The sequence below is a fragment of the Peromyscus leucopus genome, chromosome X, assembly GCF_004664715.2.
Source record: "Peromyscus leucopus breed LL Stock chromosome X, UCI_PerLeu_2.1, whole genome shotgun sequence".
Classification (NCBI taxonomy): domain Eukaryota; kingdom Metazoa; phylum Chordata; class Mammalia; order Rodentia; family Cricetidae; genus Peromyscus; species Peromyscus leucopus.
The window spans coordinates 92,480,432-92,508,356 of record NC_051083.1 but is presented as its reverse complement, the minus strand read 5'-3'; the positions used below and the strand labels follow the sequence as shown (position 1 = coordinate 92,508,356).

Sequence of the window (27,925 nt, the reverse complement as noted above, 5' to 3'; positions counted from 1 at the left end):
AAAATATGCAACTGTCACTCACATGCAGAGGGCCTAGGTCAGTCCCATGCAGGCTCCCTGTCACTCTAGAGGCCATGAGCTCCCGCTGAGCTCAGTTCAGCTATCTCTGGGTTTCTCCAACATGACCTTGATGTCCTTGCTTATATAATCCCTCATCCCTCTCTTCAACTGGACTCCCAGAGCTTGGCCCTGTGTTTGGCTGTGGATCTCTGCATCTACTCCCATCAGTTACTGGATAAAGGTTCTATGATGACAATTAGGGTAGTCACCAATCTGATTACATGAGGCGGCCAGTTCAGGCACCCTCTCCACTATTGCTAGGAGTCTTAGCTGTGGTCATCCTTGTAAATTCCTGGGAGTTTCCCTACCACCAGGTTTCTCCCAAATCCCATAATGGCGCCCTCTGTCAAGATATCTTTCATTGCTCTCCCTCTCTGCCCCTCCCCCAACTTAATCATTCCAATCCTTCATGTTCCTGTCCTCCATCCCCTCCCTCTCCACCCCCTGCCCCCAGATTACCCAGAAGATCTCAGATAGATGACATTTCTAAAGGGATCAGGTGCCCCATTCTTTACCTCAAACAGAATACCCAGACATTCCCTAATATGAGGAAATCTGAGGCTCTAATTTTCAAATACAGGTAATCTATAAGTTTAATATTTCTCAGTGTGATGTAACATAACATAGTCATGTTAAAAATTGTCACCTTGATCTCATTTCTATGGCACCTACAATCTATCCTTAGAACAAAGATTTAAACCCCATATAGTTGATCTGCTAATTCACAATGATAAGTAGAATAAAAATGTTTTAGAACCAGGATACATAGATAGCTTCCTGGAGATACTAAAGGGGGCAATATGATGGACACAGTATTATAGTGTAAATATAATGCATTTTCCTAGAATATAGATCTACATACTGTATGGTGTATTGTGTCCTAACAAACTTCTCAAAGCTATGTGAAAATTGTGGGCATTGACACATTATGCATATAAAAGGAAAGTTGGTAAATTTTAGGCAGGATCCAAAATTGGTCTTGTTAGATACAAAGCATAAACAATTGGGAAGGTTTTTTTTAAAAACAATACAAAAATCAATCATGAAAGTGGGCATTTATTTAGAATGACAATTTATAACAAGAATTAAATGATAACAATGAGCAAAAGTTTTAAACAAATTGTGTGTGTGCATATATATATGTGTGTGTACATATATTAATTTACACAAACACCACAATGTTGCTATACAACTAAAGCGAAATGAACATCTAAGGTGAAGGATATAATCATTTTTATTATAAATCAAATACCAAAGTTTTGCAAATTGTACATAAACATATAGCCATGTGAAATGAACACAAAAGAGCCCAAGAGTGAAAGTTGTCTCACTCTATGAGGTAAAAATGTAGATAGGTTTGTATTAAGCCCTTAATACATCTTTTCACATCAAGTTTTTTAAATATACTAGCTTTTCTAAGATTTCGTCTTATAAAAAAAAATCTTATTTCAAGTTACAAGAACAACTAATTTTGTATACGTAACCATATACAGAATAACTGCCACATGTAGCAAGGAAAGAACTTTTGCTGTAACATTTTCCCCAATTTACAGATTCTGGTCCATCTAGTAGGTTGGAATGATTTACCAGTTGGCATTTATGTTATTGGAACCAATTGGAACCATTTTATAAATAAGCTAGATGCTAAAGCTTGCTTGGTTTGAGACAAATGAATTTATATTTGGAGACAGGATTCTGAACACAGTGCTTGCTTTTTCTAGTTTATGTTGAACTAGATAGACTTTGAAGCAGCAACCCTGGACTGTAGAGTGGCAGGACTGTTGATATGCTGATTGTAACAACTGTCTTCTACATGTGCTCAGATAGCTACAGAAATAAGACCTACTCACGATTATGAAGATAGCCAGAAGCTAATCTGTTTTTAAAAGTGATTAGGCATCGAAAGACAGACACTCCTCAAACTGGAATTTCAGAGAAGTGCAGAATGAACAATTCTGTTCATGGATGCCAAAAATCATTTTCTGCATGCTGAGATGTTATACACACACGCGCACACACACAGATTACATGCAGATAACCCATTTACTTTTTAATTTTAGATTGTTTTCTTGCAAACCAATTGTGGTTAGTTATAATATATAGCAACATTTAGTCTATCTTTGGTTCTATGATTTAGAGATATTTTTCCCAAAAATAAATAGGCATGGCAGGAAAAATAATTCAGCTATCTTAAGAGAAAACTCAGTATTTTATAAAAAAAATTGAGCAAAAAATATATAGCTGATATTTGTTTTAGACATCTTTTCTAATTCTGTTTAAAATCTAACACCAGTGCAACTTTATTAAACTGAATGTGCATACTGTATTTACCTATACAGCAAAGACACAAAAATATCATAGAACAAAATAGTAGTTTCCCTTAAAATATCTTAAGAATTATGCTTTCTAACATGTATTAGAAAATTAAACTGCTAAAAATATATTGGCAAAGCTGACTCTGAAAAAGCGCAAGAAAATAAAGATGGATGTAGTGGTATCTGCAGATCACACAGATCTTCAAAAAATAAAAGAACTTATGATTCAAAAACCCTCCCCTGCAAACATTTCAGCAAATATTTACATGTTGGAAATTTTGAGTGATTACTTTTCCAAAGTTTCATCTAGCTTCGATTACGGTTTCAACTCTTGGCACAATTAATGAGCTTCATTTGCTAACGACCTCCGTCTCTTTTCAAATATGATTTTGGAATCATATAATTCTCTCTCCCTATAGCCAAGGGATGGTCCCTTTAGATACTTTGCCTCAGCTGCCTCATAATCTAAGCCATCAACAGAAGAAATTGAGCAAATAATTGCTTCTGGTAGAAGAACTTCCAAGATAAACTTGATTTTGTCATCTTTTATCAGAGTTAGCATCTTCTGATCTATTTGTTTATAGATTTCTTGTAGATATTTCACCACCTCATCCAGTTGATCTTCATCTTCAAAGTATGTTTCAATACAGGGTGTGAAACTCTTTGCATTCAAGAATGATTTCAGCCATTTGGATTTTTTTGTGCCCTTTAAAATGCCCAGGAGATGATCCTCTGTTCCTTTTGCATTGACAATGAAATCTACCAGGTTCTTGTTAGCTCGATCCCGAGCAGGCTTCATCCGGTCGGGGAGAATTTTCTGGAAAGATATTCTCTTGGCATGGGATGTTACAGCCATTTGTTCCCCTGTGTCTTCATTGTGTAGCTTTGGAAATATATTTCTGAAGGTGTCTTGTTTGATTATTTTCCTGACTGGGTAACTGATGTCAGCAGCATAATACTCAAAGAATGAGCCTGTAAAAGAACCACAACCTAGTCTAACTCTGTAGTCACAAATGAGTGACACGCACCAATCGATACTTTCACTATACTCCTCCCTAGCTTTCTCCACTAGAGCCTGCTTCTCTTTACAGTCATATTTTTTTAATCTTCTGAAAGATACTCTAACACCTTTCTTTTGAGGATTCATGTTGGCCTCAACAAAAAGCACACTCGCTTTCCTCTCTTTTCGCCTAATGCTTTTTATCACTGCTGGCCAAAATGGGTATTTTTGATATTTAAACCACACTATCATTCCGGTTTCAAATGCACGTGTCTCATAGCAGAGAATGAAGCGAGGAAGGTCTTCATCATCGTCGTCGTCATCATTATCTAATGCAGCTGCACTAGCAGGATTCAGAGACAATAGCTTGCCAGAAGCTCGGGCTTCTTCCTCAAGATCTTCTAAATCCAGTCTCTGAAGCAGTAGATCACTATTGACTGGATTACAGGCAGGAAGTGAAACCTGATAATCCCCTGAGCACCCTGCAGGGGAGGTCTCAGCACCTACTTCTGGTTCCACAGAAGACTGATTCTGGCTACCATAGAAGCATGGATTCTGATTCGATGGGCCCTCTCCAGGATCTTCCATATTATTCTCTGGGAAGGCCAAACATTCAGAGGAAACTGCTGGGACCTCTGAGTAGATGATGTCATGGGACTCTTCTTTGGGTACAGCAAGATCATCTGATGATGGGACAAACTTTTCTTCTTTAATGTCTTCACTTTCCTCTTTGAGTGATAAATTCACGGACATAATTGCTGAGATGTCAATCTTTTTCTTTTCTTCTTTTTTATCATCATCATCATCTGGAAATGAAGGATAAGTTTGGCACCAGCTGAAGTTCTGTGATGACTTTGTTTCCACTTCACTTGGAATACTATCAATGGTTGTGTGCACCTGCAACTTATCATCAGACAGGGAATCATCACTCTCTGAGCATAGTAACATAGAAGCTGAGTCTTCTTGGAGGTTGCTTTCAAGTTTCCGATACTTTTTAGGAGGAGGTGAATCCGACAGCTGTTGCGGCACACTTTCAGATGCTGTAGTGGTGTCTTCTCCATCTTGCATGCTTTCCTGGATCTGATTTGTTCTCTCTTTCACGATTTCCAGTGCCATTTTCAGTGATCTTTCATAAGCGGTCTCTTCCCTTGGTGGAACTCTCACCTCTGACTGTCCTGCTAGTGAGGACATAATGGCTTCAACCTCGAATTTACTGAGGACTTTTGTATCTTTGCTGTCCACAGTAATTTTCTCATCTAGTGAAAGTATTTGCACTTCCAGGGAAAAGGTCTTTTTCCTTTTACTGTTGGATGAAGATTCAGACCTATATAAGACTATTGCTGGCCATAACTGTTCTTTCCAATTACACAGGACATATTCACCATCCATTATGATTTAGATTAGTGTGACAAGTAGTTAGGATTACAGACAAAGATTGGTTGGCCTTATGGCTGCAAATACAAGTGCTACCAAAACAACAGTCTTAGTAAAGTTCCTTTTGATTTTAGAACCCCGAAAAGTTTATGGTTTATGTTCCCTGTTTTCTCTCTCAGATGTCCCCAGGATACTTGAAGATGTTGTTTGAATAAGAACTCTGGAAGATACTGAAATAGGGAACACACTATTAATAAATAAAATGATCTTGCCAAAGGCGAGCAAATGCAAACAAAAGAGATAAACAAAAAACTGTGTTCAAATAGACTAAAAAGCAGCCTAATGGACAGGGAGGTAACAACTGGAAATAAACTTGTATGGTAACCCCAATTCAAGGACCCCTACGTTTTGCTAAAGAATATGCATCAGTATTGCTAGAAGTACTTGTAATTGTATGCACAGAACCTATTCTTGTCATCTAATACTTTGGTTCTTTTGTATTCCTAGTAATTACATCTGTGGTAGTGAATTTTCCAATTTAGCAATCAGGAGGATAATATGGAGAGCCTCATAGAATGTTAGGCTCCATTCTCAAAGTCTTACTCAGAAGTTCTAGAATGAGCTAAAAAAAAATGTAATTCTATTAAGTTCTCAAATGATTCCAATCCTTCATTAACACTAAAAGGTAGTGTATTAGCTCAGTACATGGCTTTGCCTCAAACTTTCAACTGAATTATGCTAATCCAAAAGTTGCTTTTAAATTGAAAATGCTACATATGGAAAGCAGGAAGCAAAATCAAGTATCCTTTAAGACATCAGCATACTTTCAAATGTGAATTTTCTCCTGAAATGGGATGAATCTTACCCTCTGTCACGTGGACGGTGACAGTCTTGCAATCTGATCCAACTATCTTGATTCTCAAGCCAGTTGATTTCCAGGCAAGTCTTTCACCCTATGGGGCATGTATGTAGTTACACTGCCTTTCTGGACTCAAGTCAAATCACATGCAGAGTTCCCACATCACATGCACTTCTGATATTAACCGAGGCTGTACAAAAGGAAGACAAGGAATCAAATCAATAAAAGGGAAGTATTAAAACAAACAACAACCTGCCTACCCAAACTTCCTGGCATGCCACTGTGAAACACAGGTATGAGATAAAAATCTCATCATTAATGTAGATGGCATATTTGTTTTCCCTTGTGTTCTTACAAGATGAAATGTTCCTTAGCATTCATGCGGAAATGGTCTCACTCTTGGAAAATATGAGGTGAGACATGAGGAAAGGGAGGTAACAAATTATCTTGTGTCTACTGTGAATCACAGTTTTCTGACTGAATATTCACATCAGTTATCACGTGGATTTCTTATTTAAAGTTGCAGTGGTTTTCAATGGAGTCACAGTTACATGGCACACTCTGTCTCCTAGTCTAATTAAAAAAAATAGTTTCACTGTTTTGTTTCCCTGCTTCATAACAGTGATTGCTGGAAGAAAATTCAGGCTTTCTGGCACATATGCCATCTTATGACTAGAACCAGAAATACAGCCTGTTGGTGATATAGGCAAGGCCTTAACACAAGATCTGTCTCATGGGAGAAGGTTAGAAACTGTACTAGCCAGTCAGGAGCCTTCTTGTGTGTTTAGAATTCTTTAGGCTAAATGTAAGGTTTTAAGGGCTGGGGATGTGGTCCACTGTTAGAGTGTTTGCCTGACATGTATAAGATTCTGGGTTCAGTTCCCAGTACCACATTTAAAAACATTAAATAAAGTACATTTAATTCAAGGGTTTGAGTACAGGATAGAAATAGGGTAATGTTTTCACCAAAGTAGTTCTGATGATCCAGAAGCTCATACAAATTTAAATGATACAAAATGCATAAACACATAAAAGGTAAGTATAACGTGACACAAATATCTGTCCTGAATATTCTCTTTTTAGAAAATTTTTACAAAGAATGAATGCCCATTCAAACCAGGTTCAGGAACCCCTCTCAAGAGTATGGTTTGAACACAATTCTATATAAATAGGTGTTTTACACAAGATTTTATATAACTTAGTAAATGAGGCTTGTCCCAAGTCTTTAATATTTTATCTCAATATTTCCCTAAAGATGTAAAAAAAAAGCCCAAGTAAACATGAATTACTATTTTAAAAATAATTATAAAGGCTCTAACTATACAGATAATGTATATTTTGTTAGAGCTGTATGTTCAGATTTAATTGCATAAACTATAGTAATATGCATCTACTGAGGTAACATATGTAACTAGTGTTCCATAATTTTCTCTCTTCATTAAGTGCTATTTCTCAGAAACTTTCCAATTGCTTCATGTGGAGGGAGGCTCATGTTTTCTCTTTACTGGCTATGTAATACTACAGAGTATGCATGCCCTACACTATGCAATATTCCTTAAATGGCTCACAGGAATAAACCAAATATTTTGTTTTAACCATACACTTCCATGTAATAATGAACCTGAAATAATGAACTGCAAGGAGGACACACACAGACAGAGTTATAATCAGAACAGCAGCTAAGATACTCATCTGACCAGATGTAGGAAAATTTCCACTATTGGAAAAACAATTAAGTATGGTTGTGGAAACATATATGTATGTTTATGAATGTTTGTGTGTCTGAAACAAAATGAGTATGCTGTTTGAGCTTCATTTTTCTTTCACAGTTAAACAAATAATCATGAGGCAATCTACACTTTAATGGTATTAAAATGGGTTAAACATATTAAAAATAGCACTTTGACTACCCAGAAATACTGAATGCTAACATAGGAGTTTCTGTCGCTTTTTTTCCAACCAAACACGCCTACATGTATATATTATGTGTGCATGTCTTCACTCAACTGCACATCTGATCCCCTTCCTATACTCATATGCATGTAACATATATATACTTTTCTGTGTATCCCAATTACCAGATGTATGAATACAGTGCTGTTGAATACTTCTGTCAGTTTTATTTCTGTGTAAATGAAAAAATGTTTGAAACTTCATAGAATAACAGAATGCCTTGTAATATCAACAAGGTCTGCCAAGTTAGGAAATTAGTATGAACGGCCATGCTGCACTGAAGCCTTAATTTAGAGGCTGTAATCTGATCACTCCTTTCCCCTCTGTGGACTTAAAAAACCTTGGGAGATACAAAAGTTCCAGAGGATTAATGCCCTCAAAATGCCAGCAATTCTTTAAAAATCACACAACGTTCCTTCCACTCTAAGATCATCCTTCCTATTTTCTCATTTTTTTTTTTTTATCCCAGAGCTCCTAGAAGTCACTAGAAAGTAAATTTAAGTCAGACATTACCTTGAAGCTTCTTGTCAGCTGCAGCCTGGTAAAATTCAGCTCCTCCCCCAAGACTGGCAGGGCAGAACTCACAGGCACTGCTCAGAGAAGGCTCCGCCCCCACAGTGATGCAGAGCCGAAGGCCACTCCCTGAATTACAGGAGAGACAATTGCCAAGAAAAACCGCTTAAGTGTTGAGACGTGGAAACGTTCCCCTTTACAGAACTTCACAGTGTAATAGCGACAAGGGTCTGTCTAATTTCCATTCAAACCCTGAGTGTGGAGGATTTCTTGAGGAGGTCGCAAAACACTTTATCTCATAATAAGAAAACCACAGTTTAACTATTTCTTACATATTTTAACTAGCTTTCTCTGGCATCCTATAGGTGATTCTTTTATTTTTTTATTAGTATGTCTTCATCGCAAAATGATGGGCTTGGATTAAAACTTTTTCATATATGATTATCATGTGCTTTGTTCTTATTTATTCCTCTGCCTTTTCTTGTTCCCACTTCCCACTCGGAATGCCCCCTTTCCTCTTCCCTCTGGCGCCCCCCCCCACCATGCATACACAATACACCCACACCCACCTCACCCTACTTGGAATAAGAACACAACAAAAGAAGAAAACTCTATGCCAAATTCCCAGATGAACATAGATGCAGAATTTCTCAATAAAATACTTGAAAACAAAATATATTTAAAGGTGACCTGAAAACCATGCTGATCAACATCTTCTAAAGTAGAAATGAGAAAGATGTTGATTAGGATTGTGTAATAACTTTACATTGTTTTAGATAAAACTGACTTCTGTGTCCAAAACATGGTGTGTCTCTCCTTTGACTCAGTTCTTCTCTTACGTTCTTCAGGAAAGCCTCAGAGATTGCTGCCTATAACATGGTTTTTTGACTAGAAAGTGAAAATCGTGTTTGGGAAGAAATGATCCATTTCTGTGTATTCTACTATACAATAGGAAGCTGTGTTTTCTAATATTTTGCTGTTGTGTTTCACACTTGGGAAATTCAGTGCAGAGAGAATCTGTTTTTAAATTACATGCCTTTTGTTCATCAGAATATCCCTATGGTAATTTTAAACTAAAAGGCCAGTTTAAGTATAATTATACTTAAATTATAATTGATAACATGAAAAATGCAGTGTTTTATTTCCATCAGTACAACACATGATATGACATTATTTAGGTAGTATAATTTTTAAATGTATATTTTTAAAAATCACATTTATATAAACTTTAGTATCAGAATAATAATTACTAATAAACCAATAAAGTCCATCTCTAGGCTGGTATGTTGTTGGCTCTAATAGATATATTATGCAATGTTTGTGGCATAAATATCCACAAATCTCACACATTCACTCCCCAAATGTTTGATTTGCTGATGTCAAATTTTAATGTAGGTCATCAAGTCGCCAGAAAGGGGAGGGTGCTCTGTTTTAAACAGTCCAAAGGACACAAACTTCTTCCATCCTATGGCTTTACCATCTTCTTGGGCCTTGAAATCCTTTGGTACATAATTTGTGTTGGGCTAGGGATCTAAGAAAGAGTGAAGATGGACAGTCTTGTGGACAGTTTTAAGGGTTGTGTCTGGCAAATATCACTGCTGGCCTCTGTCCTCTAACCAGAACTCAGGTAGAGAGGGCAGATTGCCATAGAGCCTGAGGAATGTAGCTTCCTTGTTATTCAGGAGAAAAATGGAGAGTTTGGTCAACATGTAGCACTCTCTCTGCCACTTGAAGATTTTTCTTTCAATTTTTACTGATGTCTTTTATTTGTCTAACTGCGTAGCTGTGAAGATTCTAAAGACAATACCACCACAAGTAGATGAACTGCTAGTCTGGGCTTTCTGCTTCACTTTCACTACTTTTCATGTCCACTAGAAATTGACCACAATAATAGATACACTTTGGAAAGCTATTCTGAACTAAGAAGTGAATTAGAAAAATGATGTAACTCATTAGAGATGGATGATCTTAAGCCCCTAACAGGACTACCACATTCTGATATCAACTTATGGAACTGTGAACTTGAATCTTAGCTCTATCCTTGTATTTTCCAGTCTGTCTTTTGAATAGCAGAACAAAAATAGTTGATCTTTTATGAACCAACAAAAGCAAATCATTCTTGCAGAATACTAAATATTATTATTTAACCTAAATAGGATTACTGGGCTGGTGTATTATATATATATGACTTTATTTAAATGAAGAGCATTATTTGATTATATACTTTATAATACTTTTCTACCTAATTCATTTACATGCCAAGTGCACATAAAATATAGTTATTATACTTTAAAACTATACTTTGTCCGATCTGGAGGAGGTGGGAATGGGGGGTTGACTGGGGGGAAGGGGAGGGGGCAGGAAGGGAGAGAACAAGGGAATCTGTGGCTATTATGTAGAACTGAACAGTATTGTAAAATAAATAAAAAAACTATACTTTGTCTATTTCCTATAGTGTGCACAAATCAGTTAATATTATGCCAATTCCATGGATATACTTTTTATTTTACTGTTTTGTAGAATGATGTGAAGAGTGATAACTACTAATGAATGCTAACGTTATACTAGTGATATTATTATGAAGTAGATGATATAAAAATTAAATATATTTGCTATAATTTTTATATGCCAGGCAATAGTATTAGTATTTGACTGGTAACTCACTAAAAGCCAGATAATAACTTATTTCATTCCATATAAACATTATTAGTATTAGTATTGAGTATAGATGCCAGTGATTTATTACCACATGCCAAGCAGTCTGTTAAATTATCTACATACATTATAAAATATTGTTAGAAAGGCTCTCGAGTTTGAACAAATCCCTCAAAGTTCATGTAAAGGAAATTTAAATCCTCAGTGCTGTGTTGATTAAAACATCAGTGAATCCATTACTGCCACACTGCAGCAGTGGTTTATTCCTTGTAGGAGTGGGTTCCAGTTAAAAAGATGAACTCGGGCCCCTCTCCCTTTTTCTCGTTTGTTCTTTCACTATATGCTACTTTTTGTGACCTTACAATACATAATAAGGCGCCTGGAAGATATGGCTTCTCAGTTCACGGATATTTCAGCCTGCACAACTGTGAGCCTAATATTTGCCCCCTGTGAAGAAATTTCTTGGTCTCAAATACTCTGTTATAACAGCACAAATGGACTAAAGCAGTGAGCATTTTCAGCATTCTCATTTTGCAAATGAGGCATTAGAGAGATTAAGGAATGTTTACAAGAATGTCCACAGTATATTTGGCACAGGACATTTGAACCTAGGTACTCTGACTTCAGAGTTAATATTTGTAATCACTAAGACACATTAAAAATCCCGTTACAAATAAAAAAACGTCCTATACCTGTGCGTGGGATGAACAGCTGAGCAAAATAATTAATCTTAAAGCATTATGTGCTGAGTCACTGAAACATAAAAGAGAATATTGTACCTGATTCTGCATTTAGCTTGCCTCCCTCCTTGCTCCTCTCCTATGTCTCCTCCATTTGGCTATGACAGTCTCACATAATCATTGCAGTGAGTGACATCCCATCATCTTTGCCAAATTATGCTAAATGCATACAAGGTGTAGCCAGAACACAACAGGAGGATACTTTGCAATGGAGTGGGCCACTTAGAACCTGTCCACCACAACACTGATTGTATATGACATTTTCAAAATAATAGAATGGTAATAACAGTGAAAAGTTCAGCACTGCTGGTGTTCCAGATGAGAAAGGGTGTAGCATTAAAGGGACAGCACAAGGAAATCATGAAGATGATGCAATATCGACTTCCAACTGTAGTGGTGGTTATAAGAACCTGAATATATGTTAAACCATGGAGAAATACATACAGTTCAACTATAATGTATTCTGCTTTAAAACACAATTTTAATCTATAATAATACAAAGAATAAAATGTAAACACAACATATAGTAACTGTTAAACAAAAATCAACTCTATTAACACTTTAGAAACCACTTGTTCCTAGGGTATATTTAATATAAATAGCAAGAATAACACATGCATACATTACTAAAAGGCACCAAAAGTACTTTTTCTTAAAATATAAAAAGACATATGACAATGTCATTAACAAATTAAATAACTTAACAATGACAAATCTCTAGATATCTTAAAAGGTCCTAGTTTTCCCTCAGTCTATCATAGAACTATGTTAAATTAAATATTAAAGGTTGATGAACTCTGTGGTAGTATGAATGAGAGTGGCCCCCATAGGCTCATATATATGAATGCTTAGTCACCAGGGAGTAGAACTGCTTGGGAAGGATTAGGAAGTATGGCTTTGTTGGAGGACCTGTTTCCCTGGGGATGGGCTTTGAAGTGCGCTCTCTCTCTCTCTCTCTCTCTCTCTCTCTCTCTCTCTCTCTCTCTCTCTCTCTCTCTCTCTCTCTCTCTGTGTGTGTGTGTGTGTGTGTGTGTGTGTGTGTATGATACAGTAAGCTATAGCTGCCTTCCAAAGATCACTCAGAGAGATTCTAATCGGAGGTTCCCTGCCACTGGGAGAGGGAAGACTACTGAGAAAGCTTTAATTTTCAAGGTCCAAGCCCAAAGGCACCACTCAACATTGAGGCTACCTGGGCAATACTTCCTGCCTCATTGGGAGCCTAGTACCTAATACTAACAGGGGCAAAATGGAAGAGCATGAAGATAGACAGATTACCTTCTGATATTACAGGTATATAGGGACTGACGCATATTTAGGGTAAGGAATAGAGGACCAAAATCTTTTAGTGCACCAGTCTCTACTTGAAAAACTGATAATGCAAACCAGTAAGGATAAGGTGGTAAAACATAAGAAACAACATCAAGCATAGTTTTATGACACCAACATTTGCTGGATACCAACAACACAATAAAAAGTACAGAAAACTACAGACTAATATCTCTTATAAACATAAAAGCAGAAATCCTCACCAAATGCTCCTGCTCAAAGCAATGGCATAGATAAAAACATATAATGACCAAATAAAATTCATACTTGGTAATATAAGAATTGTTCAACATCCCCAAATCCATCAATTCAACTTACCATACTAGAAGACCAAAAATGATGAAAAAAATCATAGTAACTGAGGCAGACAAAGCATCTAAAAACATTCCACAAACATTTAGGATAACAACACTGAGCACATTATAAAACAAATGAATCTTCCTCAATCAGATCACCAGTATCTATAAAAGCCCTAGTTACCATTATACATAGTGTAATGCATGGAATGCCTTTCTGCTAAAAGCAGGAACACAGTAAAAATATCTGCTTTGAACATTTCTAGTCAACATTGGTTCGGAGCCCCAGTAAATAAAATGAGTACTGAAAAATAGATTAATTATGTATGCATGTATGCCCTGGAAAGGAAAGGTAAAACTGCATTAGTAGATAACATGAATGATCTATAAAGAGAACCCTAATGAATCAACCAGTCTACAGTTGACTGTGTTTCTATACAACAAAGATTTAAGGTAAAAGTTTTTAAACTCCATGTATAATTTTGTTTTTTAAAAATACAAGAAACAGCCGGGGGTGGTGGCACACGCCTTTAATCCCAGCACTCGGAAGCAGAGCCAGGTGGGTCTCTGTGAGTTCGAGGCCAGCCTGGGCTACCAAGTGAGTCCCAGGAAAGGCACAAAGCTACACAGAGAAACCCTGACTCGGAAAAAAAAAATACAAAAAACATGGCCGGGAGACAGCTCAGTTGGTGACATGTTTGCATTGCAAGTACAAAGATCTGAATTGGATCCCTACGACCTATATTTATAAAGCCAGGTGTTGTGGTTTGTGCTTGTAATCCAGTACTTGGATGGTAGAGACAGATGGATTCCCCAGGGCTTGCGGCCAGCCAAGCTTACCTACTTGGCAAGTTTTGGGTCAAGGAGAGACTCCATCTCAAACAAAACAAAACAAAAACTAAACTAAACTAAATGCAAGATTAATATTTGGAAACTTTAATATGCAGATGCAAATAATTAAAGATCTAAATAAACAGGGATATATACTATGTGAATTGATGGAAACACTGATTTTAGGGTAAAACAACTCTCCATAGATATATATAATCACTAACTTCAATAAAATCCCAGCAGGCTTTTTGTGGAAGTTGAAATAAGAACTCTAAAATATGTTGGAAAAGCACACGAAGTAGAGGAGCCAGAATGATAGTGAAAAGGAAATATAAAAAGTAAAAGACTCACATTATGTATACTGACATAAGACTGACATAGGCCAATAGATCACAAATAAACTAGCAAATAATGCCTACTGGTTTCTGAAAAGTTCTTTTTGATAAATCATACTGGAACATTTTTAAGAATGATTATTCGTCGTGACACCTTAGCTAAGACTATGAAGAAAAATCATTAAAAATGGGCCATAAGCTTATATGTAAAGTGAAAAATCTATAAAATATTAGTAGAATGTCTTTTAGACCGTGGATGAGCCATATGTTTTTTAAAATACAAATCTAGAAAAACAAGCCATGAACCATAAAAAATAGTGAAATTGGGCCTGAAATTTTTCTCAAAACTAAAATGAAAAAAAATCAGAGTTGGAGAAAATATGTACAAAATATATACATACTTCTTATAGAGTTTGTATCCAGAATATATAAGCAACTCTTAGAATTTAGTAATATCAACATCTTCATTAAAATTGATACACAAATTACAGTTGAAGGCATAAAAATATGTTCAACACCATTAGTAATTAAGTGTATGCAAGTAAAAGCATAATGAGGCATCATTAACACCTTTATAATATGGCTGGTATTAAAAAAAAAAGTGACAAGATAAAATTCAGAAAATGATGCAGAATAACTATCATATATTGCAAAAATATCTAACACATTTTAAAAACAGCCTAGTGGTTGTTAATGTAGTTAAGCATTCTTCATCATTCAAAGCCAAAAATTCTACTCAGATTTTTACTCAAGAGAAGTAAAAACTTATATAATATATATATGTATATGTGTGTATACATACATATATATATACATATATACACACATACATATATGTTTAGCTACTTTAACCACAATCATCAAAACCTATAAATCTACTGAGGAATGGTTACTCAAATCATAGAACAGTCATATCATATAATATTCCTCATGATCATATAATAATCATATAATATGTTAAGGAATAAACTATTTATACATGCAAAAATATTTGTGAATACCTGTCTAATGATCAATTTAATGAAATTGCTGGACTTAAAGGGCTACTTTTTGATTCCATGTAAGTGGCATCCTGGGTAAAGAAAATCCATAAGGACAGAAATAAGCTTGCTGTTTGTCAGGAAGTGAGATTGAGACAGTGTACTGAATACAGTGAGGTCTGAATGCCATATATTGGAGATAAGAAAACATTCCATAGTCCAACTGTGTTGTTTTGTGACTAAGTTTGTCAAAACTCATTATGATGTACAGTTGAAAAAAAGAGTGAATTCATCCAAACACTAGGCTGTGGTGGTACTGTGTTCCCCCAAATATTGTGCACCCTAATAAATTTATCTGGGGTCAGAGAACAGACAACCACTAGATACAGAGGCTAGAAAATGGTGGCACTCACACCTTTAATCCTAGCATTCCAGAGGCAGAAATCCATCTGTTCAAGGATACAGCCAAATATGGTGACTCATGCCTTTAATCCCAGAAAGCGAGCCTTTAATCCCAGGGAGTGAGGCAGAAAGGTATATAAGGCCTGAGGACAGAAAGACCTGTCTAGGATCCACTTCTGGAAATTTAAAGAAAAAGAAATATTCCTCACAATGCCTGCCATTCTCTGGGATATCCATAGGAAAAGATCTAGGCACGACCAAACGTATTCTTATCACCAAGTTCATTGTACTTATCTAGTATTTTTTTAGTGAGGCCATAAGAGAGACTGTCAAAGATCAAATACTTAAATATCAATTTTCTCAGGCAGGCATTAAGGCAAGGTCCTCTGATATAATGTATAAAGACATGGGTTTTGGAACCCAGTTCTTTTTTTTTTTGGTTTTTTGGAGACAGGTTTCTCTGTGTAGCTTTGCGCCTTTCCTGGGACTCACTTGGTAGTCCAGGCTGGCCTCACACTCACAGAGATCCGCCTGGCTCTGCCTCCCGAGTGCTGGGATTAAAGGCATGCGCCACCACCGCCCGGCGGAACCCAGTTCTAACTGTACTGGAATACTGAATGGACACTTGTACCACCCGCTATCAAAACATATTCCAGCCGGGCGGTGGTGGCGCACGCCTTTAATCCCAGCACTCGGGAGGCAGAGCCAGGCGGATCTCTGTGAGTTCGAGGCCAGCCTGGGCTACCAAGTGAGCTCCAGGAAAGGCGCAAAGCTACACAGAGAAACCCTGTCTCGAAAAACCAAAAAACAAAACAAACAAAAAAAAAACATATTCCAAGGGGTAAATGTCTTTTGAGTGACACCAGGCAGAGGATGACAGGGAAGATGGCCAAGTGGAAGCTCAGTGTCAACTGGAGACAGTCGCAATATGGGAAGGATTCATTAGTTCATCTAGATTTGGGCAAGAAATCCATCAGTGAGCTTTCGGTCATCCAGAGAAGTCCTTAGGTCACAGTGCTTTATGTTTGACTATCTGGCTTAACTAGAAAAACAGTCATTTTAGAGGCCTCTATTTAGGGCTACTTAACAGTTTTTTTTTTTTCTTGAAGCTTACTCAAGTGCTTCTGAAACTTTATAAATGAGGTTGAATAAAGTGCTGGGGAACTATCTCAGTAATGTGCTTGCCACACTTGTGAAGACCTGAGTTTATCCCAAGTACCTATGTAAAAGCCAGATACAATGGCTTGTGCCTACCATCCCTGTCTGGTGTGTGTGGGGGTGCAGACAAGAGGATCCCTAGGGCTTGCTGGCCACGTCAAGGGAACTGCAGGTTCAGTAGATATTTTGTCTCAAAAAATGTGAAGAGTGATTGAGGAAGACACCCAGTGAAGACCTCTGGCCTCCACATACATAAATGCACACACAAGCATGTGCCACCCCCACCATGAACATATATACAATTCATTAAGAGAAAAAAAGCTTGAATAAGTAATTTGAATACATGATACTAGAAGATAATTCATTAAAAAAAAAAGATGGATGAGGGCTGGTGGAATGGTCCAGTGTTTATAGTGTTTGCTGCTCTTTCAGAAGACTTGAGTTCAGTTCCTAGCACACATATCAGGTGACTCTAAACTGCCTATAATTCCAGCTCCAGGAGATCCAACACCCTTTTTTGGGCCTCCACAGGTACCCATACAGAGAGGTGCGCACGCACAGAGTGAGAGTGAGTGAGAGAGAGAGAGAGAGAAGAGAAAACTAAAAAAAAAAAAAAAAAAAACAGACAAAATTACTTGGCACCAGGTCAAGACATAAGACTGTGGTTAGGAAAATTATTTAAATTGGTACTTTTATAATGTTCCAGTACACAGTCCTTATTGTAGCTACTGTAGAAAAGGAATTAGTATGTGTGCTGGTGACAAATGAAAGATGAGCAAGGAGAGCGGGGAGAACACTAGGGGTACCGTTTCCATCTGTGTCCTCTGAGATATAAGTTTATTCTAAGGACTCTTCTTTTAACTTACCTAAGTTGTCAGTGCTGTTTTAACTACCCGTATCAGTCAGATAGAATTCAGAATTTGTGTCTCCTATGCTGGCCAGATAATGTAATAACCTACCATTAAGATGATGTCAGTCAGAGGTTTGGAATGCCTGACATGGTTACTTATTGTTAGGATTCTTTCCAAGGGTCTTTTGCAAGTCATATAGTTGGCTTGGACATGGCAGTCTTCCATAAGTAGCTATCATTGTGAACATTTGGCTAATTTCATTATAGAGCTTTAACATATATGTTTTCCTCAAATTATAATATAGTCATACTCAAACTCATCATAGCTTGAAAATATTAGTTAAACTGAGTTTGTGGTGTTCTGTGGACACACTGAGATACACAGACAGACAGACACAATGCACACACATTCCAGAATCACTGGTAGCGATGGCTATGCAAGTTAATACCTATAATTCCCGCACTGTGGAGGCAGAGACAAGAAGATAGCTACAAATTCTAGGCCAATCTGGTCTACATAGCCAGTATCAGGCCAGCCTATACTGTAGAGTGAGACCTTATCTCAAAAAAAAAACAAACCACAGGGGGCTGAAGGGATGGCTTAGTGTTAAGAGCACTGGCTTGTCTTTCAGAGGATCTGAGCTTGAAACTGAGCAGCCACATGGTTTTATTTGTTTCCTGTTGTTACCACATGACTGACTAAAAGCTGTCTTGACTCTCACTCCAGCTATGTTCCCAGCAAAGCCTTTGCTCAGCTGGACACTTCTACAGTTGCATTGCCTTTCTAGGATGCAAATGGATCCCAGTCACACTGCCCATGTCACTTGGAAATATGATATTAACTGAAGCTGTGCAAAAAAGGAACAGAGAATCAAAGCAATAAAATGGGTTTTTTTTTAAAGTGTAAATAAATTTCCCTAACAAAACTCTCCTAGGTATGCCCTTTTGGTAACAGAGATGGAAGAGAATGGAAGTAACAGTAGCTTTCTGTCTACTATGGGCCAAACAGTATGTTTTAAATGTTTAGAGTCCTCACATCAGTCTTGAATGGGGCTTCTTTGTCTTCCTTACACAACAGGTTTTCAAATGAATTTCAATTATATACTACATGCTGTCTTACACTTTCCTAATACAAAATGTTTCACTGTTTTGTTTGCTCACTTTATAAAAACACTTGTCTGGAGAAAAATCAGACTATCTGGCAAGCGCCATCTTGTGTCCAGAAGCAGAACTGTCACTACCACGTCCTTGGAGAAAGGTGGGAACTGTATCTTGCCAGCCAGTAGCTTTCTCAGGCTTCTAGAATATGCCAGACTGAAAATCAAAGCTTTGTTACGCACTGCACAAAAGGTGGAATCCAAATGTCCTCACCTCCAAAGTTCTTGACTGTAAAATAAATTTTATGTCTACTGAAAATATAAAATATGAGGAAGCTACAAAAATTATAATTTTGGAAAGAAAACTCTACTAATAATTACCTGTATAACTTATATATTTTTACATATAAACATGAATTCATACTATTACAAACCATCTTTTTTGTTTGTTTTAATTTGGTTTTGGTTCTTTGAATCGAGGGAGTGCTCTGCAACCCAGGCTGACATGGAAATCACTATGCAGTCTCAAGCTAACTTGGAAACTCAAGGCCACTCTCCTGCCTTAGACTCTTGAATGCTCAAATTATAGGCGTAAAACACCATGCCTTGTAGCCAGTTCAGTTCATTAATGCATTGCTTCAAATTCTATTTTCCCCGAACTTGGAAGCATTTTATTTTAAGGTTTATTTTCTGGTCATTAGAAAATGGCTCAATATAGATTAAAGATGATCTGAAATCTAGCATGTTTGCTAATGCCTATATCCCCATCATTCAATGGGCTGAGGCATGAGGACAGCTGCAAAGTCAGCCTGGGACTACATAGTTCAGGTGAGCCTGGTCTATAAAGTCTGTCTCAAACAACAACAACAGCAACAGCAACAGCAAAGAGGCTATTTTAAAAACAGAGATAGTAAGACACATAACAATTCCGTTAGTAGGCTGATCCCCTTTTTCTTATTTGATGGCACATATTTTGTTAATCGTATTTTTTTCTCCTTAAATAACTTCAAACGCTGCGTGCCATTCTAAACACTTTTTTTTCACCGACTTCTACTTTGCAGACAGCTTTTCAAATCACTTGCGCTTCATACTTTTATTTGCCAGCTATATATGTAACACTCCATAGGATTGAAGTATCATGCCACATAATACTTTTAAAACTGCTTAGAGAAATAAACCCAGTCCCCTGATCTCACGTTTAAACTGAGACAAAACAGAAAAAAAATGGTTCTTGCTGATCACTGCTATACCTGTGGCCTGACAGGAGCGCTCACAAGCAGGATACACGCAGGGCTCTAGCGTACACAACTTGATTCCTTGCTTGACTGCGTCTGGAAAGAAAAGAAAAAAAAAATCTCTCTCAGCAAAAGAAATAGGTTATGAGAGCACTTATCTCTGTGTGTACTTGTGTGTGTTCGCGTGCGTGTGTGCGTGCGTGTTTGAAACAAAATAGGGATGCTGTCTCAGCATCATTTTGCTTTACTAATTATGAAAATTATCTGGGAATAAAGCAAATCTGAAAATGCTGAAAGCAGTTTTTTAAAAAAATAGATCACGCCTCACCTCGCCACCAACCAAGTGTACATACCCAAAACACTCGGAGACACAAGGAGTCTAGTTTCCCGCCCCCGCCCCCAGTCAGGAAAACGCGCATTTTTTTTTTCAGAAGTGATATCACTCAACAGCATATCTAAATCTCGTTCCAAGCCCAGGCACCTTTCTGTGTCATTCATTTTCTGCCAGTTATTTTTTTGGCAGAATACAAACATTTAAAACAAAATCTCATTTAAAAAAAAAAAAAAAAAAAAAAAACCAAAAACCAAACTGTACCAGAGACAAAAACATGGAATGCCACGTAAGAAAATGAGCATGAACGGCATGCCTCACTGAAGTCTTAATTTAGAAGCTGCAATCTGATCACCTCTCCCCACACTACGGACTTGCAAATTACCCGAAAACCCCAAATGCCAGAGGATTGATTCCACCAGAGAAACGACGAACCTATCGCAACATTATTCCATCCCCACCTCTCCCAGGCGCGAATTTCTCTCTTCCTTTTCCACCTTTCCCCCAAAAGCGCGAAGAAATTACCAGAAAATAACGGGGCTAACAGACAGCCATTACCTCGAGCCTCCGAGTCTGCTGCCGCCGCGGGGAGAAGTGCGGCCCCTCCCCCCGGCCAGGCGCCGCTGCGCGCTTCCCACGAGCTGGCCGAAGCTCCGCCCCTTCTCGTGCTAGGGGCTGCAGGGGAGTGCCCCCTCTGGGAGGGACGGACCAAAGGCTCCAACTCAAACCCAGACTCGCTTCAGTCTGGAAAAAAGGGCCTTTAAAAAAAACCCGACAACTCGAAAGCAGAACGGCAACATGTGTCCTTTACTTTGCATTCAAAGCACCAGGGTGGATGGTCTCCCCCGGAAAAAAATGCAGAAATGCCTTTATCATATGGTAAAGACCTAGACAAGAATGTCTTTTGCAACATACATAGTTGGTTTGTTCCCCCCATTTCTCCCTCCCTCCCTCCCTCCCTCCCTCCCTCTGTCTCTCCCTCCCTCTCTCTTTCTCTCTCTCTCTCTCTCTCTCTCTCTCTCTCTCTCTCTCTCTCTCTCCCCCTCTCTCTCTCTGCCTATCCTGCCATATTATTTCTGCAAACTATATTAAGGTCCAGCTGCTTAAAATATTTTTTTAAAAAAAATCTGCCAGATCCTGGTTTGTAATTAAGGTGAATTAATAATACCTTATTTGGGGGGAGAATTAAGTCTTTGCAAGATTAATTTTCCTCGTCCTGAGATATGTGCTTACCACTACTTGCCTTCTCTCTCTCCCCCTTCCTCCTCTTCTCCCCCCCCCTCTCTCTCTCTGTGTGTGTGTGTGTGTGTGTGTGTGTGTGTGTGTGTGTGTGTGTGTTTTAATCAGGTCTTCTTATTCATCCTTCAGAAAATTTCACACATTTTATTCATTTCTAAATATGTAACATTAATTAAAATTCTTTAAAGAAATGTGCATTAATACTGAAATTAGCGAGGGAAGCCTCGTAGTAAAAAAAATACTGTAAGCTAAAGTGGAAAACTCAACAAACTTGGCACAACCATCTGTGGTTTAAAATAGCTCTTAAGTGAATGTGGGGCCTTACACCTGTAATCCAAGCACTGGGGAAACTGAGGCAGGAAGAAGCTGGGGGTGTTGAAGGGAGCTTGGGCTACAGGGTGCGAACCTATCTCAAAAACCAAACTAATGCTTCCCCCCAACACACACACACCAAAAATACCCAATAAAATGTTGAGGGCAGCCTAAAGTAGCTCTTACATGTTAACTAGAAATAAACAGCAAAATAAAAATAAATGGACAAAAGACAAGAGGACATGAATAGTTCATGAAATTCTAAGGGAACACTCTGCTTCCTTGAAAGCAGCCTCATGCAGAGCAAATCTAAATATCTCTGTTTCTGTACTGCTACAAGCCTCAAACCTGTTTGGCAGTGTTTACTTAAATTTGGTGCTCCATCTTAATTAAGGTCCACTTGACTTTTACAATTATCAGGGTTCTGCAACTTACATTGTACTAAAGCTTACACTTTTGCCTTCCTGTAAAAACTCCATTTTATATCAATTTATTCAGTGGAGAAAGGCAGACCATTTTTATTGGAGCTCCTTAAAACTCAGATATTCAAAATGAAAACTGAGCAACACGTGAAAGATATCCACCCACTTTAATAATCAAAATAATGCGAATGTAACTAACACTAAGACTTCCCATTTTTTAAAGCCTAGTTTGACTAAAACACAGCAAAAAGATTATGAAAGCAACAATTGGCAGGATTACAAGGAAGCAGAAACTCATGCCTGCTACAAAGCCAGGTAAGGGACGACAAGAAAAAAGCCAAAGTCAGTCAGTCTGACTCCTTTAGAGCCTCTCCCCAGTGCATTCATTGCCTCCGGGACTTAGAATCCTGCCTGTTTGCTAGAATGCAGGGTGATGTCATTTACTCTCGGACTAGGGGGAAATCAGTGGCTGTAATACAAACCTGAGTGCTGTTCAACATTCACATTCCTGCTGGCTAACACATGGTAAACTGCTGTCATGCTCAGTAATCCCTATACTTCTCCACATACTCTCTCCCTCATACAGGTTTTGGTGCACTATGCCTTTGGGCTAACCATAATCAGCATAATCAGCATAATACCCTTGGCCTTAGAGTCATTATGGCACATCTTTCCCTGCTGCTGAAGCCTAGTGGTCGGTTCCCTTTCAGATCTGCCTGCTTCGGTAATGGCACCGAAGGTCGTGATCTTCTGCAGTGAAGTGCTCATTTCAGTCCAGTTTATTAATGATTAGCCATTCTTTGTTCCTGTGCTTTGTTTTTAACAGCCAGACCCATATGGGAAAGCTGTATTGCTGTCATCCTTCATTAGACTTTTTTTTTTTTTTAATTCAAAAGCACCCAAGAAATTAAGACTAAAATTTAGAATTTTCTTTTCCTTTAAGCCTGACTTGTTGCTTCCTAGGGGGAGCTATATCTTACATACCACCTGTGGATAACAATTCTGAGGTTTACATCTTTTGAGATAATGTTATGCTAAATTTAAAACCAAAAAAAATTTCTAAAACATTAAACAACCCCATCAATTAACACAGTGAACAAGTAACATGAATCTCTTGCTCATTTTAACAACCAAGAATAGAGAAACAGAGCTGGACTGTTAACAAAGCTCTTCCTGTAATAAATAGGAAGCGGAAAAGAAAAAAAAAAACCCTGCTTGCATTGGGAACTCTACAGAAAGAAGAGTTCTTCCAGTGATCCTAAGCAGAAGGGTCAGACAAGGTCAAAATGGTTCTGTACCCATTCTGGAAAGAGCATCTAGGGTTTATTGGTGAGACGTGGGTCTCTACTGGTAGGATCCAATGTCAGAATTTACAGTGCAGCAGTAGAGACATTATGCTTCTATTTTTCAAATAGAAAGTCAGACTGTTGTGGGTTTGAAACCTTTACTACCTTTATGGAAATAAAATTCCCAATTCTTCACACAAATTTAGGTTGTCATCTCCACATCCCAGACAGCTTATTTACTAAAGATTAATGAGTCACACGAACCGCTAATGTTAACTGAGGTTGTTCAATATCAAATAGTAACTACATTTCATGGTGTGATAATAAAAAATTGCAGACCCCTGAAGTGTTTTCCAAGAAGCCTTATGCTAAGTGAAAGAGATACTAAATAGTTCTTACTTCCCATTAGCCCCTTTTCATTCCCCTGAAAATTCACAGGGTAGCTTGAAAAAAATGTATTTTCAATGAGCGATAACTGGGTTAGATTAAAACATAGCCCCAAAGAAAAGGGACTAGATAAAGAGTTTACTTTGCCAAGTGGAAAGGTAGAGGGACAATGAGAGTGGAGACAAGGTACAGGTCAGAAAAACAAAGGCAGGGTGGACAAAACCAGATAACTAAGATAATACAAACTGGATACCTTATCTTTTTTTTTTTCTGTTGTAAAAGAAGAAAGGAACGTATTTGTGTAAGAGGGTCTTTGGCAGTATCAGGGACATTGTGTTCCTGAATGACTGGAGACTTTTGGGCTTCTCTGGTTATACTGGGGAGTGCTGGGTTTTAATGTTTTCTGAGTTGCTACTGCTGCCCTGTTTATCCAATAAAATTGAAGAAAATCTCATGGACAAAAGACAGAGGGCTCAACTTCAACAACACAGCACAAACTTTGGAGCCAGAGATTTGTGATGGTTGCCAGAGAAGAGGTGAATGGGTTAAACAACTATGAATACTATTCGAGAAAGCATGCAGATTTCCTTCTAAGGGAAGCCTTGGGGCCTTTAAGCAGATCTTGAGAAACCTTAGTGACTGTGCTATGTGATGACAACCCAGAGCAATTCTCAAGGACTTGACAGTCCGGTTCACAGGCCAGCTCTAGATAGCCACTAGCATAACTTCTGTTTAAAACAAGGCAGTCTTTCTCAAAACTATGACATTTAATTGAACTTCTGGTTTCAGAACAGGGAGCTAAATAATCCAGACCCCCAAATTTTCAACTGAAAACAGCTTTACTACAAAAGGTAGTTTTAAATTTAAAATGCCACAGATGCAAAATAAAGTAACTTTTGCCATCTCAAAATGTTTTTAAATGTAAGAAGTTTGATGAAATCGGAAGAGCCTTACCCTCTGTCACGTGGACTGTGGTAGTCTGACACTATGATCCAGATGTTTCGATTCACACTCCAGCTGTTTGCCCAGCAGAGCGTTCACTCTCCTGGGTACTTGTATGGCTGCACTGCCTTTCTGGGCACAAGTGGTGCAAGTCTGATATCAACTGAGGCTGGGTAAAAGGCAGACAGAAAATCAGATCAATAAAATGAAAAAAAAAAATGTGGAGAACCTGCCTACCCAAACTCTAAATACCAAATATATCATTGAGGAGATAAACCATCTAATTTCAGATGGTTGTGTCAAGTCCTTTACAAAAATGAGTGTTGTACATTAATAGAATGAGTGTAAGAGAAAAATGAATACATAAATGGTAATTTGGAAATGGGAATGTAAGTAAAGTTGGAGAGAAAAAATATTTCAACTTATGTATGGCATCTCTTCAGTTTAAAAATAGCATATCTGAGTTGTTTTCATTAGAAGAAAAATTAAAGGCACAGAAATGAGGGGAAATCACATCCCTGATAATCTCATGATATGCTGATTTTCCTGCTTATTTCTATACGTTGAAATGCTTTTTAGGACAACTCTATTTGTTTCATGCTGAAATAATCTCTATTCAGAAAATTAAGAGGTAGAGCCATAAGAGAAGGGAACTGATAACTGCCTTGTATGTTCTATCAGCCAAATTCTGGCAAACTACCTTGTTTTGTGTTTTTGTTTTTTGTACTTTGTTTATAAATTCTCATATCACTCACTCTCTTTGTGTGGACTTTTCCAGTTATATACAGCAGATATTTTCAATTACACCCCATGTGAATGCTCACAGCTTGCTAAAACAGAATATAATATATTATTTGTTTCTTTACTTTATAAAAATAATTGCCTGGAAAAAATTTAGTAAACCTGGTAAGCGCCATCTTTTGACCAAAACCAGAACTGCAGACAATCCGTTGGGGGGGGGGCAGTGGGAGCAATAACCATGTAAAGAGTACTTTTCTCAAGTTTCCAGAGTTGTTCATTCTCAGCTTAACAGTTTCTCCAGTCTGTCTGTCTGTCTGTCTGTCTGTCTCTCTCTCTCTCTCTCTGTTATGAAAAAAACAGGATAGTAAACTCATTTTAGGGTTTGGACTATAAAATATCTAATGTTTATTTTCTATTCAGGTTTGGATTCCAAATACAATAGTGATCAAAATATGAGTTTTCTTCATATATTGCTGTACATTTGTGTGCTTATAATTTGAATGATCTGAAATTAGATGGTTTATCTCCTCAAGGATATATTTGGTATTTTCATATCAACAATTTCCACATTATTATTTTGTGAATCATTTTAAAGGTTTTTTCTATGTCTCTAAATTTTAATTTTTCTTCTAATGAAAACAACTCAGATATGCTATTTTTAAACTGAAGAGATGCAATACATAAACTGAAATATTTTTTCTCTCCAACTTTACTTACATTCCCATTTCCAAATTACCATTTATTTATGTATTCATTTTTCTCTTACACTCATTCTATTAATGTACAACACTCATTTTTGTAAAGGATTTGATATTATATTATGCAGAAGTTTCTGGAAGTTGCTTAATTTTAGAATACACCTTAAGCCTATTCTCTTATTGTTGCATCTAGAGTTATTTAATTCTTTAATTTCTTTTATTAATTGAGTGTTTGTGAGTGGGTGGGTGGGGTGGGGGGGCTGGATATGCATGCCGTGGCATGTATACGGAGGTCAGAGGAATTCTGTAAAGTCAGTTCTCTCCTTTCACCTTTACATGGTTTCTGGAGCTGGAACTCAGCTCTCCAGCCTTGCATAGCAAGCACATTTCTGAGCCACCAGGCCAGCCCATAGCATTCTTTTTACAGCTAAATCGTGTTCAATGATACGGGTTTGCTAGCCTGCACATTATCTCTTACATACTGCTCCACAATATGTGTTTGAACATTTTCTACATTCTTTCTCAAGAGTATATAAATATCGTCTGTTTGAACCAGAGTCTGGACTATAGCCTTAACTATCTGAATTTTAAGCAAACACAAGTAATTGGATAACCAGCCTTCTCAGATCCACAGGAAAATCCAGCTGCAGCTTAAGACAATGGAATGTGTGTGGGCATCTGCTCAAGCACCTGTAACAAAACAAATTATTCCCTTTTCAGCTCCATTTTTATTTCTGAGTGTAAAAGTCCATAAAGTCTAAAGCAAAAACCACACATCCCCAGTGTGCGCCGCCTGAGCTCTTTATATTGCTTTGATTTTATTAGTCTATCATATGTACACTTGAATGCACTTTTGAAATGACATTTATTCAGTCCTCATATATAGTTCACATCTCAGTTAATTTATGCCAATGTAGGTACTACATGCTCAGTGAAACACGGCAATACATTGAATAATCCCTCCGATGTTCTTTAATGTGAGACATCCTTTGTTATTAGCGGAACTGTTTATTCTGTTTAGTATAATGATATATGTTCATTGTTTTTAATGATCTCTCAGGTTTTGATTTTGAGACAAGGCCTAGTGTAGCCTAAACTAACTATTGGAAGCTGGCTTTTAACTCCTGATCATCCTGTGCCCTCCTCCCAAGCACTGAGATTACAGGCTTTTACCACCCCCATGCCAGCCTCTCATGCTTACTGTTTATATTTTACTACCATTCAAGACTCATCTCTTCATATGTAAGAAGAGATGTAGAAAAAGACCATATTTGTATTTATTTGCAATTATTTAAAAATTGATTTTTTAAAAAACACTGAGTTGACAAATGACCAAATTTCCAGCTCACTGAGGCACTTGAATCTGCAAATTATATTTTGCTGTATACTATTATACAAAATTCACCAAAATATTAGTATCTGTGGGAACTACAATCGACACAGAGAAGGTAAAATGAAAGCCAGCATCCTGAACACTTTAAATTCTCCTTTATGACATCAAAACTTTTTTCAAAATAAAAGATTAATTTGCCAGGAGTTTTCTAAACATTTACCACAGCCACCACGGCTTTTTGCCTGAAATACCAAA

General features: G+C 37.5%; 1 protein-coding gene across 2 annotated transcripts; it reads right to left on the bottom strand.

The window, feature by feature from the left end:
• Positions 1-1,096: 1,096 nt before the first annotated feature.
• Positions 1,097-26,937, bottom strand: Pwwp3b (PWWP domain containing 3B). 2 transcript variants are annotated; one of them, XM_028861975.2, is made up of 5 exons: positions 24,911-26,937; positions 19,995-20,075; positions 8,075-8,203; positions 5,615-5,798; positions 1,097-4,979 (listed from the first exon to the last, which is right to left on the bottom strand). In XM_028861975.2, exon 5 carries the CDS (start codon positions 4,762-4,764, stop codon positions 2,716-2,718), a length of 2,049 nt encoding a protein of 682 aa, XP_028717808.1. In that variant the 5' UTR covers positions 4,765-4,979; positions 5,615-5,798; positions 8,075-8,203; positions 19,995-20,075; positions 24,911-26,937; the 3' UTR covers positions 1,097-2,715. The 2 variants fall into 2 exon arrangements, with proteins under 2 accessions (XP_028717808.1, XP_028717807.1); XM_028861974.2 differs by lacking the exon at positions 24,911-26,937 and adding an exon at positions 20,869-20,956.
• Between the last annotated feature and the right edge of the window lie 988 nt (positions 26,938-27,925).

Coding starts and splice junctions, on each gene's coding strand:
- Pwwp3b (XM_028861975.2), bottom strand. CDS start 4,764: ATGGATGGTGAATATGTCCTGTGTAATTGGAAAGAACAGTTATGGCCA.